General features: G+C 42.0%; 1 protein-coding gene across 1 annotated transcript in view; it reads left to right on the forward strand.

Annotated features, from left to right (window-relative positions):
- Positions 1–15,826, forward strand: part of Bend4 (BEN domain containing 4) — a 37,353-nt gene that overhangs the window by 8,330 nt on the left and 13,197 nt on the right. Inside the window, exon 2 of the mRNA XM_008827212.2 lies at positions 1,275–1,841. Within this exon, the coding sequence (XP_008825434.1) occupies positions 1,275–1,841 (567 nt within the window). The remainder of the gene's footprint in view (positions 1–1,274; positions 1,842–15,826) is intronic.

Below are 15,826 nucleotides of genomic sequence, written 5' to 3' on the forward strand. Positions count from 1 at the left end.
CCCTCTGAATAGCTGAGACAGTAGATGTATACCACAATGACTGAACAACTCAGACATAGCTTGCAGTGTGATTTTTGTGGATCATACACACTGAATTTTTTAGAGTTCTACTCCGAAGAAGTATCTCACCATATTTTTTTAAGAAGTATCTCAAGTATCTCACCATATTTTTTTAAACTTTAAAAGGTTGTTTGTTGTTGTTGTTTTTCTTTTCCCATACCAAACACAAAAAAATACAAGTTACCAGTGTTTGCAGAGAAAGCCAGTAACTGGCTACATTTCTACCATAAGTAAGAGTTACTAACATCAAAGTCCTCCAGTATTTTGTTTGTTGCCATTAGCCTGAGTAAGGGGAAGAAAAATATCCAAGGCATCCTCTTTCTACTGAGCCCTGGAAAGGTATCATTCCATTAGCAATGACTGGTTCTAGATGGTTGCAAGAGGGAAGTGGAGCTACCTTATAACAACACATTTAGGGTGCATTTTCTAAGAATCTCAGGCTTTAACAATCCAGGATTTGGGAGCGTCTTCCCCTTTGTTTTTACAGTGAGTTGGTTGGTCTCTGTTTGCTTTTTGCTTTCCATTGCTTGCTTTCCATTGTATGCTTAGAATTCAGGTTTGTGGGCTATACCTGGAACCCACAGCTTTTGTCCTTTTAGGACACTTGATAGTAATGCAAACGGCTCTGAGAAAAGACTGTTGTTTTCAGATGGTACTGTGTCCCAGGTCGCTCTAAACACTGATATTTACAAGAATTCCAGACTAGCAAATAACTTAAAGGAAGACTACTGAATGAAGATGGTGCACTTACTCTTTACCTATAGATCCACTCTGTTTTGCCTTAGATTTCAAAAAGACATCTCTCTTCTCTAGTTTGCATCTGGGAGCTGCATGTTTCTCAGCAGGGATTGTATCAGGTGATGAATAGCAAGGGCATGAGGGCACTCCAGAAATAGCAGTAATGATTGTGGTAAGCCCTCCTATCAATGAGGAATTGAATCTGCAGTGGCTGGCCAGATTCATTACTGTAAGGATATTAACGAAGCCAAGGGATGAGTTCATACCTGTGGAGGTCAGTGAGTTCCACAGAGAGGGACATCTCCGTGGTGCCCAGGGTTACAGAGCAGCCTTTCCTTGAATAAGGGGCTGGGATGACTCAGGCATCCCCATTGGTCAGATATGCTGTTTTTGGATGTTAAACTTGAAACTGAGGACCTGCTTCTTCCTTCCCTTTGGCTGTAGATCATTGACGTATCTCTCTTATTTCATTTCAGAAAGCCGTATGATTTTGGATGCCTTTGCCCAGCAGTGCAGTCGTGTTCTTAGTCTCTTAAATTGCGGAGGAAAACTTCTGGACTCCAACCATTCACAATCCATGATTTCTTGCGTAAAGCAGGAAGGTTCTGGTTATAACGAAAGACAGGAACAGTGTCATGTTGCAAAAGGGGTCCACAGTCAGACCTCAGACAACGTAGACATAGAGATGCAATATATGCAAAGAAAACAACAAACTTCTGCCTTTTTAAGAGTATTCACTGACTCTCTGCAAAATTACCTACTCTCCGGGAGCTTCCCGACTCCAAACACCTCATCAGTCAGTGAGTATGGCCACCTGGCTGATATGGACCCTCTCTCAACCTCTCCAGTGCATACACTAGGTGGCTGGACCTCCCCGGCAACATCTGAGTCCCATGGTCACCCATCTTCCTCCACGTTACCAGAGGAGGAAGAAGAGGAGGAGGAGGAAGGCTACTGTCCTCGATGCCAGGAGCTGGAGCAGGAGGTTATTTCACTACAACAAGAAAATGAAGAGCTCAGAAGAAAATTGGAGAGCATCCCAGGTATGTCCCACTCTGCGGGACAGCAGCAATCTTACTCCTGTCTGTTTTTTATCTCTGCGTGTGTGTGTGTGTGTGTGTGTGTGTGTGTGTGTGTACATGTGTACGCTTGTGCATGCATTTTTGATGGGGGGGTAGAGTAGGGATGTTGAAAAGTTGGAAAAGCAGGCCTGCACAAGGTGTCCTTGGCCTGCCCAGTCCAGACAGAAATTCCAGAACAAGCACTAACCTATCTTGTGTATGTTAAACTACAATGTTCTTGGGTAAAGGCCTAAAGCCCTTTACCCAAGTCTTTGTGAAAAATGTCTCTGGCAATATAAAAGTCAGATGTGATACCTTGACATCGAAATAGCTCTATTTCTTTGAAAAGTGACTGTTGCTTTATTGTAGCCTTTGTGTTTTTTAAAGGCTAAGTCACTGATAGAAGCAGGATTCAGTAGTAACTGAGCAAACAACATGGGTTCTTCTGATCATTTGTTTTCCTGGCCTTTCTTGTTAAGTTTCAAGAGGCACAGTCTCTTTAGCATGCAAACTCTACCTTAAAGTTAATAAATTGTAAACTAATTTGTTATTTCTTGCTTCCCTTTTATAAAAAAAATTTTTTTTTTATATAGGGTCTCTGTGTAGCCCCAGCTATGCTGGAACTCACTATGTAGACCAGGCTGGCCTTGATCTAAGAGATCTGCCTGCTTCTGCCTTCTGAGTGCTGATATTAAAGTCATGTGCTACCGTATCTGGCTCATTTCTTCTTAAGCACGCTCTATTTTCAGAGGACTAGAGTTGGTTTATTTTCTTTCTTTTTGAATGGTAAGATCTCTGAGTGTTTTTGGTTTGGTTTGGCTTTTTTTGTTTTCTGCTATAAAGAAAAATACTTTTGTCTTTGAATTCATGCCTGTGTGTCTTACAGTGACACTAAGATTATTAGTTAGAATAGTGGCTGAGCCCTTTTAATCTTATAACCCAAAGATGATAAAGTCTGGGCCATGTACCCATGGATCTATGCATTTATTGGTTAACTTCATAAGGGAACTGTTATGCTCAAAATATGTTCAAAATAGGGTATACAATAAATTTAAGAATTTAAAATCTGATACATATAATTAGAAGTTTGTTTTAACCTGTTTGTACCACATGATTTGGTAGCTGATTTAGAAATAAGAAAATACTGCAGAAAGCCCCCATCTGTTTATTAGGACACAAGAAACCTGAAACAAAAGTTAAGAATCGTCAAATCAGCCAGGGTAATGATGAATACCACCCTGGCACTTGGGAGTGGAGGCAAGAGGATCAGAGGTTCAGGGTCATTCTTAGCTATAGGAATTTGAAGCCTGTGTGAGCTATATTAAACCCTGTTTCAAAGAGGGGAGGGAGGTGCTACAACCAGGCATGGTCATGCCTTTAATCCCAATACTCCAAAGGCAGAGGCAGGTGGGAAACGCCCCTGTCCAACCTAGATAGATGTATAGAGCTAGAATGCCATACCTCTCCAAGTCATTAAGAGGTTGCAGCTAATGCACTGATAGTTACAACTCTCCCAGCCTGGCAAATATGGTTCTTACCCCCTCAAAGGGGTATTTTCAGATCTTATTCCCATTCCTCCTCTTCTGTGGAGGAGAAAATCATGTGCTAGAGATGGTCAGCTGCAGAGACTGACACCAGCCATTCAGAACTGCAGCCAGAGCTCAGCTCCTATGGAACTCAACAATTCTCTTTGACCTCATCCTGGGTGTGAGTTTCAGAGTGCAAGGACAGGTGGCATATGTCCAAGTGTTCCTAATTCATAATCCTAAGTTATGTATCATATCTATCATAAACAACCTTGGGGTTCAATCCACTCTGTCTTCTAGGCTTGTACCAGATCACTGGGTCAAGGATAACCCATTGGTAGTCTGCCACTAGTCACTGTCTGGACTTCCCAGAAAGATGAAAATGCTCTGATTTCTTGAGCCCTCTTTGATGATCAGATATTGAATGTCACTGGTTAAAGTTAGTCTAGTGGTCACTACAGTTACTATAGATATCCAAGCCTTATTGAGGACCCTCTTGTGAACCTTGGACTAATAATAGCCATTTCACCTAGAGCTGTGATTACCCTAATACATATGGAGAGCTGGGCATGGTGGCACACGCCTGTAATCCCAGCACTCAGGAGGCAGAGGCATGAGGATCAGGAGTTGAGGTCCCATTCTCAACAATGTAGCTACATTTGAGGCCAAAGTATCAAGTTTGAGGCTATATGAGACCTGTCTCAGTTGTCATCATCATCATCATCATGTCTGTAGAAACCCAGCAAGACACATGAAGAGCCAGGCTATCAGTTATGAACTGAAAAAAGGTATAAAGTAAAAAAAAAGTCCAAGCCACTTTGTGATTGCTTGTCACGTGTGCTCATTATCTAGGAAAACAGATTGAAAATGTCACCTGGAGATGGAAACTTGACCGAAGGAAGAGGGAACCACAATCCTCTTGCCCTCCTCTGATCCTGAACAACATACCAGATTAAGAACAAAGAATAGATTCTTGGATGATTACCTACAATCCATCCTGTGTTGAACAGTCAGTTTTGACAGCCAGACAGCCAGGATGGATGGGCACAGAGGAGAAGGCAATATCCAGTGGTTAGCAGAGGAAATATTATTGAGAGAAAAAGAGTGTTGTACAGCCCAGAGGTACCAAAGTCTCTTCTGGACTCCTGAGGGGAGGAACATGGAGGTCCCTGCTTCATTTTCTTCCCTAAAATAAAGCCTTGGTGCCTAGGAACAGAAGTTAATTAAAGGAGGTGATCCCATCAGTCTATAAGAAAAAACAGTTTCACTTGGGTAGTTACAAGGAAGGGAGGGTGTTAGACCTTCTGCAAATCAGTGTTGTGTATTGCTAGTGAGGTATCAACTAGTAAGAAGTGCTAGGAAGTGCCTCTAACTAATTCTCAGATTCTTGCAAGATACAAGGAGCTCATCCCAAGGAAGTGACCTTGGTACACACTAGAAATTAGGAAGTCTTTCAAAACCAATTTGTTTTTAAAGATGAAAACAGGTTTTTAAAAAAGCTACAAAAAGATAATTGAATTAGGACTGTGAAGAGCTGAGAAATAATCAGAAAGCAGTGATGGGTGGAATTTGTCAATGGACCGAGTGTCAGATTGGGTATCGTGTTTGTTTAGGGAGCTCATAGTCACAGTGATTAACAACACTCATGGAGGATAGATATAAAAATTCCATATCTAAACTGGGCATGGTGGTGCACACCTTTAATCCCTCCCAGTACTCAGGAGGCAGAGGCAGGCAGATCTCTATGAGATCGAGGCCAGCCTGGTCTACATAGTGAGTTCCAGGTCTACTGGGGCCACAGGGAGACCCTGACTCAAAAAAAAAAAATTCATATTTAATCTGACATTCCAGTAAGTGTAAAACACACCCATCCTTATATTCCTCTAAGAAGAAATAACTCTGAATCATGGTTGTCTTTTGTTTTTTTAGTATCTTTTTATTATTTATTTTATGTGTATGAGTGTATTGCCTGCACGTGTGTCATGCAATGCCCATGGACGTCAGGAGAAGGCATCAAATTTCCTGGAACTAGAGTAACAGAAAGTTGTTAGCTGCTATATGGGTGCTGGGACTCAAACCCAGATCCTCTCTAAGAGCAGTCAGTGATCTTTTTTTTTTTTTCCATATTTTATTATTTTTATTTTATGTGTATGCGTATATTGCCTGCGTGTAGGTAAGTGCACCTGTGTCATGCAATGCCCATGGAGGACAGAAGAGGCTGTCGGATCCCCTGGAACTGGAGTTTTGGACAGTTGTTAGCTGCCATGTGGATGCTGGGATTTGACCTTGGGTCTTCTGCAAGAACAACCAGTGTTCTTAACCTCTGAGCCATCTCTCTAGCCCTAGATGTTATTTTTTAACACACAGTCCATAGATACTAAAATAAGAAAAACTAGTTTGGTTGTTTTTCTCTCTTTTTGAGACAGGGGCTCATGTAGCCCAGACTGGCTTCTAACTTACCATGTAGCCAAGGATAGCCTTGAACTCCTGCTCCTCCTGTCTGTGGCGTGCTGGAGTTGCATGGAGTGTTTGCTACAACACTGTTTTATGTGGTGTTGGAGAGAAATCCAGGACTTCATATATGCTAAGCAAACACTCCACCAGCTCAGCTACATCACTACCTTAAAAGAATATCATGAGATCACAGAATGTGACGAAATTAAGATACCTTAAAATTTGCTAAGTACCAATTATAAGGAAGATAAGATGTTTTACAGTAAAATTTATTGCATATATTTAAGTTATACTTCATGATAGTATGGGATACATGTAGTTTAAAAGTTTACTGTAGGGGCTGGAGAGATGGATCAGCGGTAAGAGCACTAATTGCTCTTGCAGAGGACCTGTGTTCGAGTCCCAGCACCCACGTGGTGGCTAACAACCGTCCGTAACTCCAGTCCCAGGGGAATCCGACACCTGACCTGCGGGCATTGCATGACACAGGTGCGCTTACACACATGGCAGGCAATACACTCATACACATAAAATAAAAATAAATAAAAATTTTTTGTTTGCTATAATGAAAAATTAACATATCCATTACCTATCAATTCTGCATTTTTGTTTTTTTTTTGTGATGTGAGCAGCTAAAATCTCATTTAGTCTGAATCCAGAATAATTTTATTACATACAGTCCTCACATATTTGACCTTTAGACTTGGTCATCCCTTGTATCTGCTGCTCTGAACCTTTGACCTATTTCTTTTTGTTTCTCAACTCCCAGGCCCCTGCTATTTTTGTTTTAAAATATTTTATTATTTTTATTTTATGTGTATGAGTGTATTGCCTGCATGTATGTAAGCGCACCTGGGTCGTGCAGTGCCCTTGGAGGTCTGAAAAGGGCTTCAGATCCCCTGGAACTGGTTAGCCACCGTATGGGTGGTGGGAATCAAACTTAGGTCGTCTGCAAGAGCAGCCAGTGCTCTTAAGTGCTGAGCCATCTCCCCAGCCCCCTATTTGTTTTAAAAGATAGGGTCTTACTCTAGTCCATGCTGTCCTGGAACTCATACCTATCATCCTGCCTTAACCTCCTGGGTGCTGGAATTGTAGGCATATGCCACCACACCTAGCTCTGTTTTTCTGTTTTTGTTCTTATCTCTGCTTATTTGACTTTTTAAAGATTGCATACATAGAGTAGATCAGACAATATTATCTTCTGTCCATATTAGTTCACTTAACGTAATATCCTCCAAGCTTATCAGTATTGTGGCAGATGGCAAGATTTTATTCCTTTCTTAGAGCTGAGTAATATGCTCTTGAACTACAGTTTTCTTTACCCATTTTTCTGTTGAAGGAAACTCGTGTTAGTCCCATGTCTTAGATATTGTGAATAATGCTGCAGTAAATGTGGAGCATAGATGTCTCCACAAGTGGTAATTTCATTTCCTTTGTGTATATTCCAAAAGAGGGATTCTGGGTCACATGGTATTTCTCTATTTAATTTTTTTAGAAACGTCCATAATCTTTGCATACTAGTTACAACAGTCTACATCCCACCAACAGTAGACAAGGATTCTCTTTTCTCCACATTCTTGCCAACTTTTGCTCTCTTTTGACTTCTTGATACCCATTCTAAAGGTTATGAGGCAGCATAGTAGTAGTTTTGATTTCCTTTTCCTCATTACTGATTGTTGAGCCCTTTCATTTACATCCTTTTGGACTTGAAATATGTATTAGGTTTGTTCCGCACCCACTTTGAAAACAGAATCAAGCTCCTGATCCTCCTGCCTTAGTCTCTCCAAGTTCTGAGGTAATATCTGTGTGTGTGTGTGTGTGTGTGTGTGTGTGTGTGTGTGTGTGTGCGCGCGCGCGCGCGCTCCCATGGAGGCCAGAGGTTGACATTGGCTATCTCCCTCAGTCATTCTCTACCTTGTTTTTTGAGACAGGGTCTACTATACCTGGAGCTCACTGATTCAGATATATTGGCTGACCAGCAAACCATCCTATCTCTGCCTCCCTAGCACTAGAATTTCGTTCAAACCCTGGCTTCTTTCTGTGGGTTCTGAGAGCTCTAACTCAGATTCTCACGCTTACATGCTAACTAAGCCCTTTATTGACTGAACCAGCCCTTTTTTAAAAAACTTTATTTATTTATTTATTGGCCTACTTTATAAAGCCAGGTTTGTTTGTTTCTCTACTATTGAGTTTTATAAATTATTTATAATTTTGGATATTAAAACCCTTGCCCTCTTTTTGACTTTCCCCTTGGGTTCTGTGTGAGTGTTTAGTAAGAACTCTACTGCTGAGCTAACTTCACCAGCCCTTTTTAACTTTATTTTGGAATAAGGTCTGCCTAAATTGCCCAGGCTGGCCTTGAATTTGCAGTCCTCCTGCCTTAACCTCCCAAGTAGCTGGTATTACAAGCAAGTGCCACCATACTTGCCTAAAATATTAACCCATTATCAGATATGTGGTTTGCATTGTGGGCTGTCTTAATTCTCTAGGTTATTTTGATTTACTGATTTTCTTTGCTGTGCATTAGTTTGGTGTTCCCATTATTTTTTATTCTGCGATGTGAGCTTTGATATGGGCAGTATCCAGAGGATCACTGCTAAGGGGAATGTCCTGGAGTGTTCCCTATGTTCTCTTTCAGGACTTTTTCCTTTTTTAAAATTCGTGTACATACATGTATGTAGTTGCAAGTGTGTATGCACAAGCACAGTTGCAAGTGGGTATGCATGTACATGCTTATCCAGAAGAATGACCTCAGGTATCATCCCTCAGGAACTGCATCTACCTCCTTTCAGAAATGGTCTCTCATTGACCTGGAGCTCATCAATTCGGCCAGGCCAGCTGGTCAACAAGCCCCAGGGATCCACTATCTCTACCTTCTCAGTTCTGGGATTAACAAGGGTTAATGCTTTTTATGTGGGGGCTAGAGATTTAGCCTGGATCCTCATGCCTATGAGAGAAAGCTGTTCATTGACCTAGCCGTTTCCCCAACTTCCTCTCGTAGGAGTTTTATAGTTTATGGTCTTATATTTAGGTCTCCTGTGTATTTTAGTTATTTATGGTCTTTACGTATTATAGGGTTTTGTGTATGATATGTCAGTCTAAATTTATTTTGCATGTGAAAATTCAGTTTGCAGGGCTGAAGAGATGAGGACTGGGTACAGTTCTCAACAGCCACATCAAGTGACTTATAACTACCCTGTAAATCCAGTTCTGGGGATCTGAAGCCTTCTAGCCTTCACAGGTGCTTTCACACATATGTTGCACATACATACACTCAGGCACACACGTACACATAAAATAATTTTTAAAAATTTTTTAAATTTTATGTATATGCATGTATTGCTTGCATGTAGGTAAGTGCACCCATGTCAGGCTGTCAGATCCCCTGGAACTGGAGTTAGTGACAGTTGTTAGCTGCCGTGTGGGTGCTGGGATTCTAACTGGGTCTTCTGCAAGAACAGTCAGTGTTCTTAACCACTGTGTGTGCTATCTTTTCAGCCCCCAAATAAATATTTTTTTAAAACAAAATTCAGTTTTCTCAGTACCCTTATTGAAGAATATTACCAATACTTTTTATAAAATTATAAAATTTATAAATATATATAAGCTATATATATTTATAAATTATAAAATTTACTTTTGACACAAGGTCTCAGTATATAATCCTCAAACTTGTGATCTTCCTCCTTCCTCCTCTCTGAGTGCTGACAGAACTTCTGCTTTCTAAGACATATTTGTGATCAAGTTGACTTCTCATAGCTTCATGGTCCCACATCAGCTATCGTTTTTATTTTATAGACAAGGAAGTTGGGACCTTGGCAGGTGAGAGCAACTATAGACGCAGGGCTACATAGTCCAAGCTTTCTGACTCCAGGTCCAGCTTGTTCCCTCTTTGCCCTCAAGTCAGTTCTCATTGTCTGCAGTGGTTATGATCTGTGGTCACTATATCATACCAAATTAGCCAGTGATTAGCTAATACTGAAAGCATCACTTCTGGGAGAAGTACAGGGCTAGCCCCTATGTGAGCCAGCTTCAATCATATAGTGCTTTGAGCTAAGCAATATGTTACCTTGCTGCTTCATGATTTGAGTGTTGACACTCCAGCACTACTGTGGAAGGCCATTCTAACAGTGATATCCCAAATAGAAGTATAAGGAACAGCACTAAATAGATCATGACAGGGTCCCTCATTTCCAGTATGAGAGCTGAAACAAGAAAGTTGCAGTTGGGACATGGGTCAGGCAACTCAAATTCCCTGCTGCTTTGCACATGTCTGCAGACAGCTTGCAAAAGCCACCCCCACCCCCAATCTCTCCCATTTGGGGGATTACAGACATACCTGAGCAAGCCCACAGACTTGTAAATACAGAACCCATGACAGAGTAGTGATTCAGCTGGGCTACAGACAAGAGAACTAACCTTAGACTATGTAGTTCTATTCCCAGTAGTCCACTGGTGTCATTTTTTTAAATGGAGGAATAAATAAGTATTGCCAGTTGAACAGAAAACCCCTAAAACTGCAGCATATACTCATACTATTTGCTGGCTGTGACTCTTGACAGTCATGTAACCATTTTAAGCCTCAGTCTCCCCTTCTATAAAGCAAGTAACAATATGGAAATATTAAATTCAGTAAAGAGTGAATGACTACTAGGCCTTCCCGTGAACAATTACTGTTGCCTTTTGAAAAAAGTTGTAGCTGGGCATGGTACAGCATGTCTGTAATCTTAGTACTGAAAAGGCTGAGGACGGAGGAGAGTTCAGAACCCACACTTGGGACACATAGCGAGCCTCCCATCTTAGCCAAAAGAGGGTGGGAGGGAAGGGGGAGAAGGAGGAGGGAAGAAGGAGAAAGGAGAGGAACTGTTATGTGCCTAACGATACAGAGACCTTAAGTTTTTTTCTGGATTCTAAGCGGTGTTCTAACTGTAGAAAGAGGTCGCAGAACCACAAACCCGTGTCTCTCCTGCATCTAGTCAGTCTTCAATCCTCTGGGGTCTGCTTCCTATGCACCTGTGATTTTTGGACCCCCTGGTTCTCCCCACTGCTTCTACCTGGACTCTTCTGATTCAGGCAGGCACAAGGGTAGCTCAGCACCTCTCCACACTCCAGTATCACCCTCAACAGCTCCAGGCCACCCAGTGCCAAAGAAACCCCCAAGGACTCTGCTAGTCTATGGTATAAATTCAAGCACTCTGGGTATGATAGGGCCCTTTGGTGCCTGGCTCTCTTCCTGTCTTATTTGTTATAGGGTTTCTTGTAGTCCAGGCTGACCTCAGACTTAGGAAAGATGACCTTTAACTCGTGATCCCCGTCTTAACCTCCCAAGAGGCGAGATTACAGTCTGTGTACTACCGTGCCTCTCTTTCTGCCTGTCCATTTTTAGAGACTCATCCCTTGGTGCTCACCGTATGCCAAGTGTTTGGACCCCACTGAACAGCTGTTGACTTCTGAGCAGCAGCCAGTTTCTGATCTTTAATCCCATTATTCTCCCCCAAGAATGTATTGTCTTCTTCCCCCCAAGAAACTCTTATGTACCCTTCAGTGCCCAGTTCAGGCTTGGCACTTTCTCTTTAAACAGACCCTTTCCAGATTCCAGTAGAACAAACTTCTTCTCACACTATACCATGTATACTTTTCTTAAAGCTATTTCCAAAGGAGAGTTTACTCTGGGTATGTCTTTGTCTCCTGGTGCTATGATAAGGTGACAGGCCATATAAGGTACTTGAGGGCAGCCTTACATAGGAGCTGTTTTGAAGGTAGGGTGATGATAGTCAGTTATGGGGCCTCTAACGAATTCCCTATACTGCTGCCCTTCAAAGCACTGGTAGCTTCCGGGAGATATTACTTCTGCTTCACATGCATTTCAGTTAGTCCTCACAGAAACTTGGTGGTAGGGTATTATCCCAGTTTTACAGGAAGATAACAGAAGCTCAGAAACATTAAGTAACTCTACCCAGGACCACATTGGTAATGTCAGTGCATTTAGAACAATAGAGCACAACAGTTGTTCCAGGACTAATTCCTGAGCCTTTTTTTTTTTAAAGAGACTGGGTCTCACTATGTCACCCTGGCTGGCCTGAAACTCACTGTGTAGATCAGGCCAGTCTTGAACTTATAGTATTCTCCCAGCCTCCTGAGTGCTGGGATTAAAGTTCTGCCAATCCTTTTGCCAGTAAGCTCTTAGTCTGGTTTTATCTTAGAATGTCTTTAGGAATCTGATTCTGTTTTCCTGACCAAGATGAAGCAAGCTTAGAGATTAAGGGGTGTTCCTGTTTGTTGTCACAGATCTTCCTACTTTGACTTTTTTCATCTTTTTCATTATTTTTTGTTGGTTTGTTCATTTGACAGGGTCTCCTCAGCCCAGCCTGCCTGGAACTCACTATGTAGACCAGGCTGGCCTTGATCTCACAAGAGGTTTGTCTGCCTCTACCTTCTGAGTGCTGGGATTAAAGGTGTGCACCACCATGCCTAGTGTTCACTTTTTTCTAGGATTATCTGATCATTTTTGATGCATGATGAGCATTTTAATGCTGTGTTACTACTCAAAGAATTTATAAACATCAGTGTCAGGATAGATACACTGCATTCTTTTCCAAGCTCCTTTTCTTTCTCATTGGTCTCTGGAGACACAAAGTATTACTAAATATCCCAACCTGGCCTTGAACTTTTGACAGTCCTTCCTTAACCTCCCAAGTGCTATGATTATTAAGTGTGTACCACCACTTTCCTTTCGGTAGACATTTGTTTTTCTCTTCCTCATTTTTACTCTCATTAAATCTGCAGAACATACAGGTCAGTGAATGAAATCTGCCCAGTGAGTCTGAGGTCAGTTTCTTCATCAACCTGGGTGATTTGCTTAAACTGCTAATTTGCACAAGGAGGCAGTTCAGCTTAATGCCTCTGGGGGCATAATTGGCTTCACAGGATCCTGTTGATCTTTCTGATGCTATAAGGCCTGACCTGGCTCTTGTCCCTTGGCGGCCACAGGAGCACCAGTAGCCTGAAATGCACAAAACTTTGCATGGCACACCAGCCTGTTAGTCCCCATATCCTTACTCAGAAATTCCACCATTGCTCACAGAACTATGTGTTATGAGAACAAAGGGACAGGACAGGAGGCTTTCCACATTGCCCCTCAGTGGCTGGTACTTCTCCTGGGCAGGTTGTGTGTGTAGCTGTGGGCCAGGCTGATAGATTTCGCCCCTGCTTTGATACACTCATTTCCATTTTCTAGATTGACTAATTATGGTTTTTCTACAGAAAACATTTCACTTGATTCTATAACTTCCCTGTGCAAATCTAGGCATACAAAAAGGCACCACCCAAGAATAATTCTCTACACTCTTTTGAGGGACACTTTGGAGGCCTTTGTCTCAGGAATGATGGCAGGGGAGAGCCCTAGAAGGTAGGAGGGGAAGTCCAGAGTGCCCTAGCCGTGACTATTCTTGGGATTTTTGTTTTATTTTTATCAACTGTGTGTATATACATGCCTGCTTGTCTCTATGTGCACCGCTTACATGCAGGTGCCAATGGCGGCCAGAAGAAAGCTTCAGATCCCCTGGAACTGGAGTTACAGGCAGTTAGGAGCCTGCTGATGTACATGCTGGGAACTGAGCCTGGGTCCTCTGTAAGAGTATCAAGTGCTCTAAACTGCTAAACCATCTCTCCAGCCTCTATTTCAGTTTTCTTAATACTTTGTTAGCTATGAGCCTTACTGTAGTCTTCCTAGCCTAAAGCAGTGTCCCCAGATTGTAGTACATAGATTTAGAGCTCCCTACAGCAGTACAGGCACATGCAATGACCTTTTCTGGCTTGGTCAGGGTTTTCACAGCACTGCTGTTAGATGTCTAAATGCTGGTGGTATGAAGAGCAGAAGAGCCAGCCTGCAAGCCTGCCCAGGACTAGGTGATCAACACTGCATGCCATAGAGGCAAGGAAGGGCAACAGTCACTTGGATGGTTTTCAAACAGCTTTAAAACTTAGCCGATGATTACACCACACAGGTGCACCTACATACATGCAGGCAGTACACTCATACACATAAAGTAAAAATTATAAATAAAGTATTTTAAAATTACTCCCATGAAGCTGCCAGGTGTGGTGGCGCATGCTTTTAATCCTAGCACTTGGGAGGAAGAGGCAGGCAGATCACTTTGAGACCAAGGTTAGTTGGGCTACAGAGAAACCCTGTCTCAAAAAACCAATTATGCCCATTGTAGAAAGAATTTACAGTATACACTTAAGTATCTCTTACCCAAAATGCTTGGGACCAGAGCCATTTTAAGATTTGGGGGGTGGTTCAGATTTGGGGATATTTACACATATATAACGAGATGTCTGGAGGCGGGGGCCAAGTCTATAAACGTGCTACATATTCATGTTTTGTATATACCTGTATACGTAGTATAATGTAATTAGGCTTAAATTGATGCAAAATTTTAGTGTGCCTATGTTTTAACTGCAGCTATCATATGAGATCAAGTGTGTAATTTTCTACTTGGTGGTATCATGCTGGCTATAGAAAATGACAGATTTTGGAGCATTTAGATGAAGGATACCCTATAGTGCTTTTCGTAAGAATGACAAAGGAGGAAACCATGATAACTGTCACAATCCCACAACTGAGATGATAAATCCTTAATTGTCATTAGCACTTTGACTTCTTTTCCATACACATTTTTTTTTTTTTTTTTTTTGGTCTCTTTGAGACAGGGTCTCCCTGTAGCCCCAGCTGTCCTGGAACTCACTATGTAGACCAGGCTGGCCTTGAACTCACAGAGATCCACCTGCCTCTGCCTCCCGAGTGCTGCATTTAAAGGCGTGTGCCACCACGTCTGGCTCATACACATATTTTAACATCATTGAAGTTATGCTGAATATTCAGTTTTGTAAGCTGCTTTTTAAAATTATTTAAAATTTCATAATATTAATGCAGAATATAGGCTAAGGGTTAAGGGACAGTCATTCAAATCCTAATTAGTCAGTGAGCATTTACAATTTTGACTACAATTACCATGCTGAATCCAGAGTCAGAGTGTGCACATGTCCCAGGGCAAAGCAGTGACATATATGCCATTTCATTTTGTCCCGAACATAGTCTATCAGAAAAAAAGTGTTGCTTTGGAACCCTATAGTTGGCCCTGTGTAGAAGTAACTCAGACATGGATGTTAAATGCAGTTTTAGAAGTCACCCAATCAAATAATGCATCCCTGTATCCTTTCTCAACTCTGCCACCTTTTCATTTTTCTTAGAATCTCAACATGTAGCCCAGGCTGGCCCAGAATACACCATCTTCTTGCCTCAGTCTCCCCAGAACTGGAATTATAGGTGTCAGGCACCACTACAGGCTCTACTGCTTTTTCTCAGGAATTAATAACCAAAGCCAGGGGCTATGGTCTTAGCACAGTGTTGGGAAAGTAAGTTGAGCTACTAGTTGGCTGATGAAATTAGAGGTGCTTGATGGCCTTTACTAACCTTTCCTTTCGTGACCAGATGGCTTCCAACTGTACAGGTGTGACTTTTTTGGTTAGCTTCTGTGGTTGTTCATCAAATGCTGCTTGGATTTGGAGCAGTGACTGTTCATGAATGGCTGTGACTAACATGTTTTTGGCAAGAAGAAAATTTTGTAACTTTCTATGTTCTGTCATTTAAATTCTTCAAAAAGGTTGGGTATGGAGGCACATGCCTGTAATCCTAGCACTCAGGAGGTAGAGGCAGGAGAATAACATGTACAGACCAGCAAGGATTATGTGTCAGAAATCCTCTCTTAAAGAAGTAGGGGTTGGAGAGATGGCTCAGCGGTTAAGAGCACTGACTGTTCTTGGAGAGGACCCAGGTTCGATTCCCAGCACCCACATGGTGGCTACAAACTGTCCTTGACTCCAGTTCCAAGGGAATCCAAAGCCCTCTTCTGACCTCCACAGCATTGCATGACATGGGTGCACTCACATACATGCAGGCAATACACTCATGCACATAAAATA

Source organism: Nannospalax galili, unplaced genomic scaffold (genome assembly GCF_000622305.1).
Source record: "Nannospalax galili isolate Female #2095 unplaced genomic scaffold, S.galili_v1.0 scaffold772, whole genome shotgun sequence".
NCBI classification, from domain to species: domain Eukaryota; kingdom Metazoa; phylum Chordata; class Mammalia; order Rodentia; family Spalacidae; genus Nannospalax; species Nannospalax galili.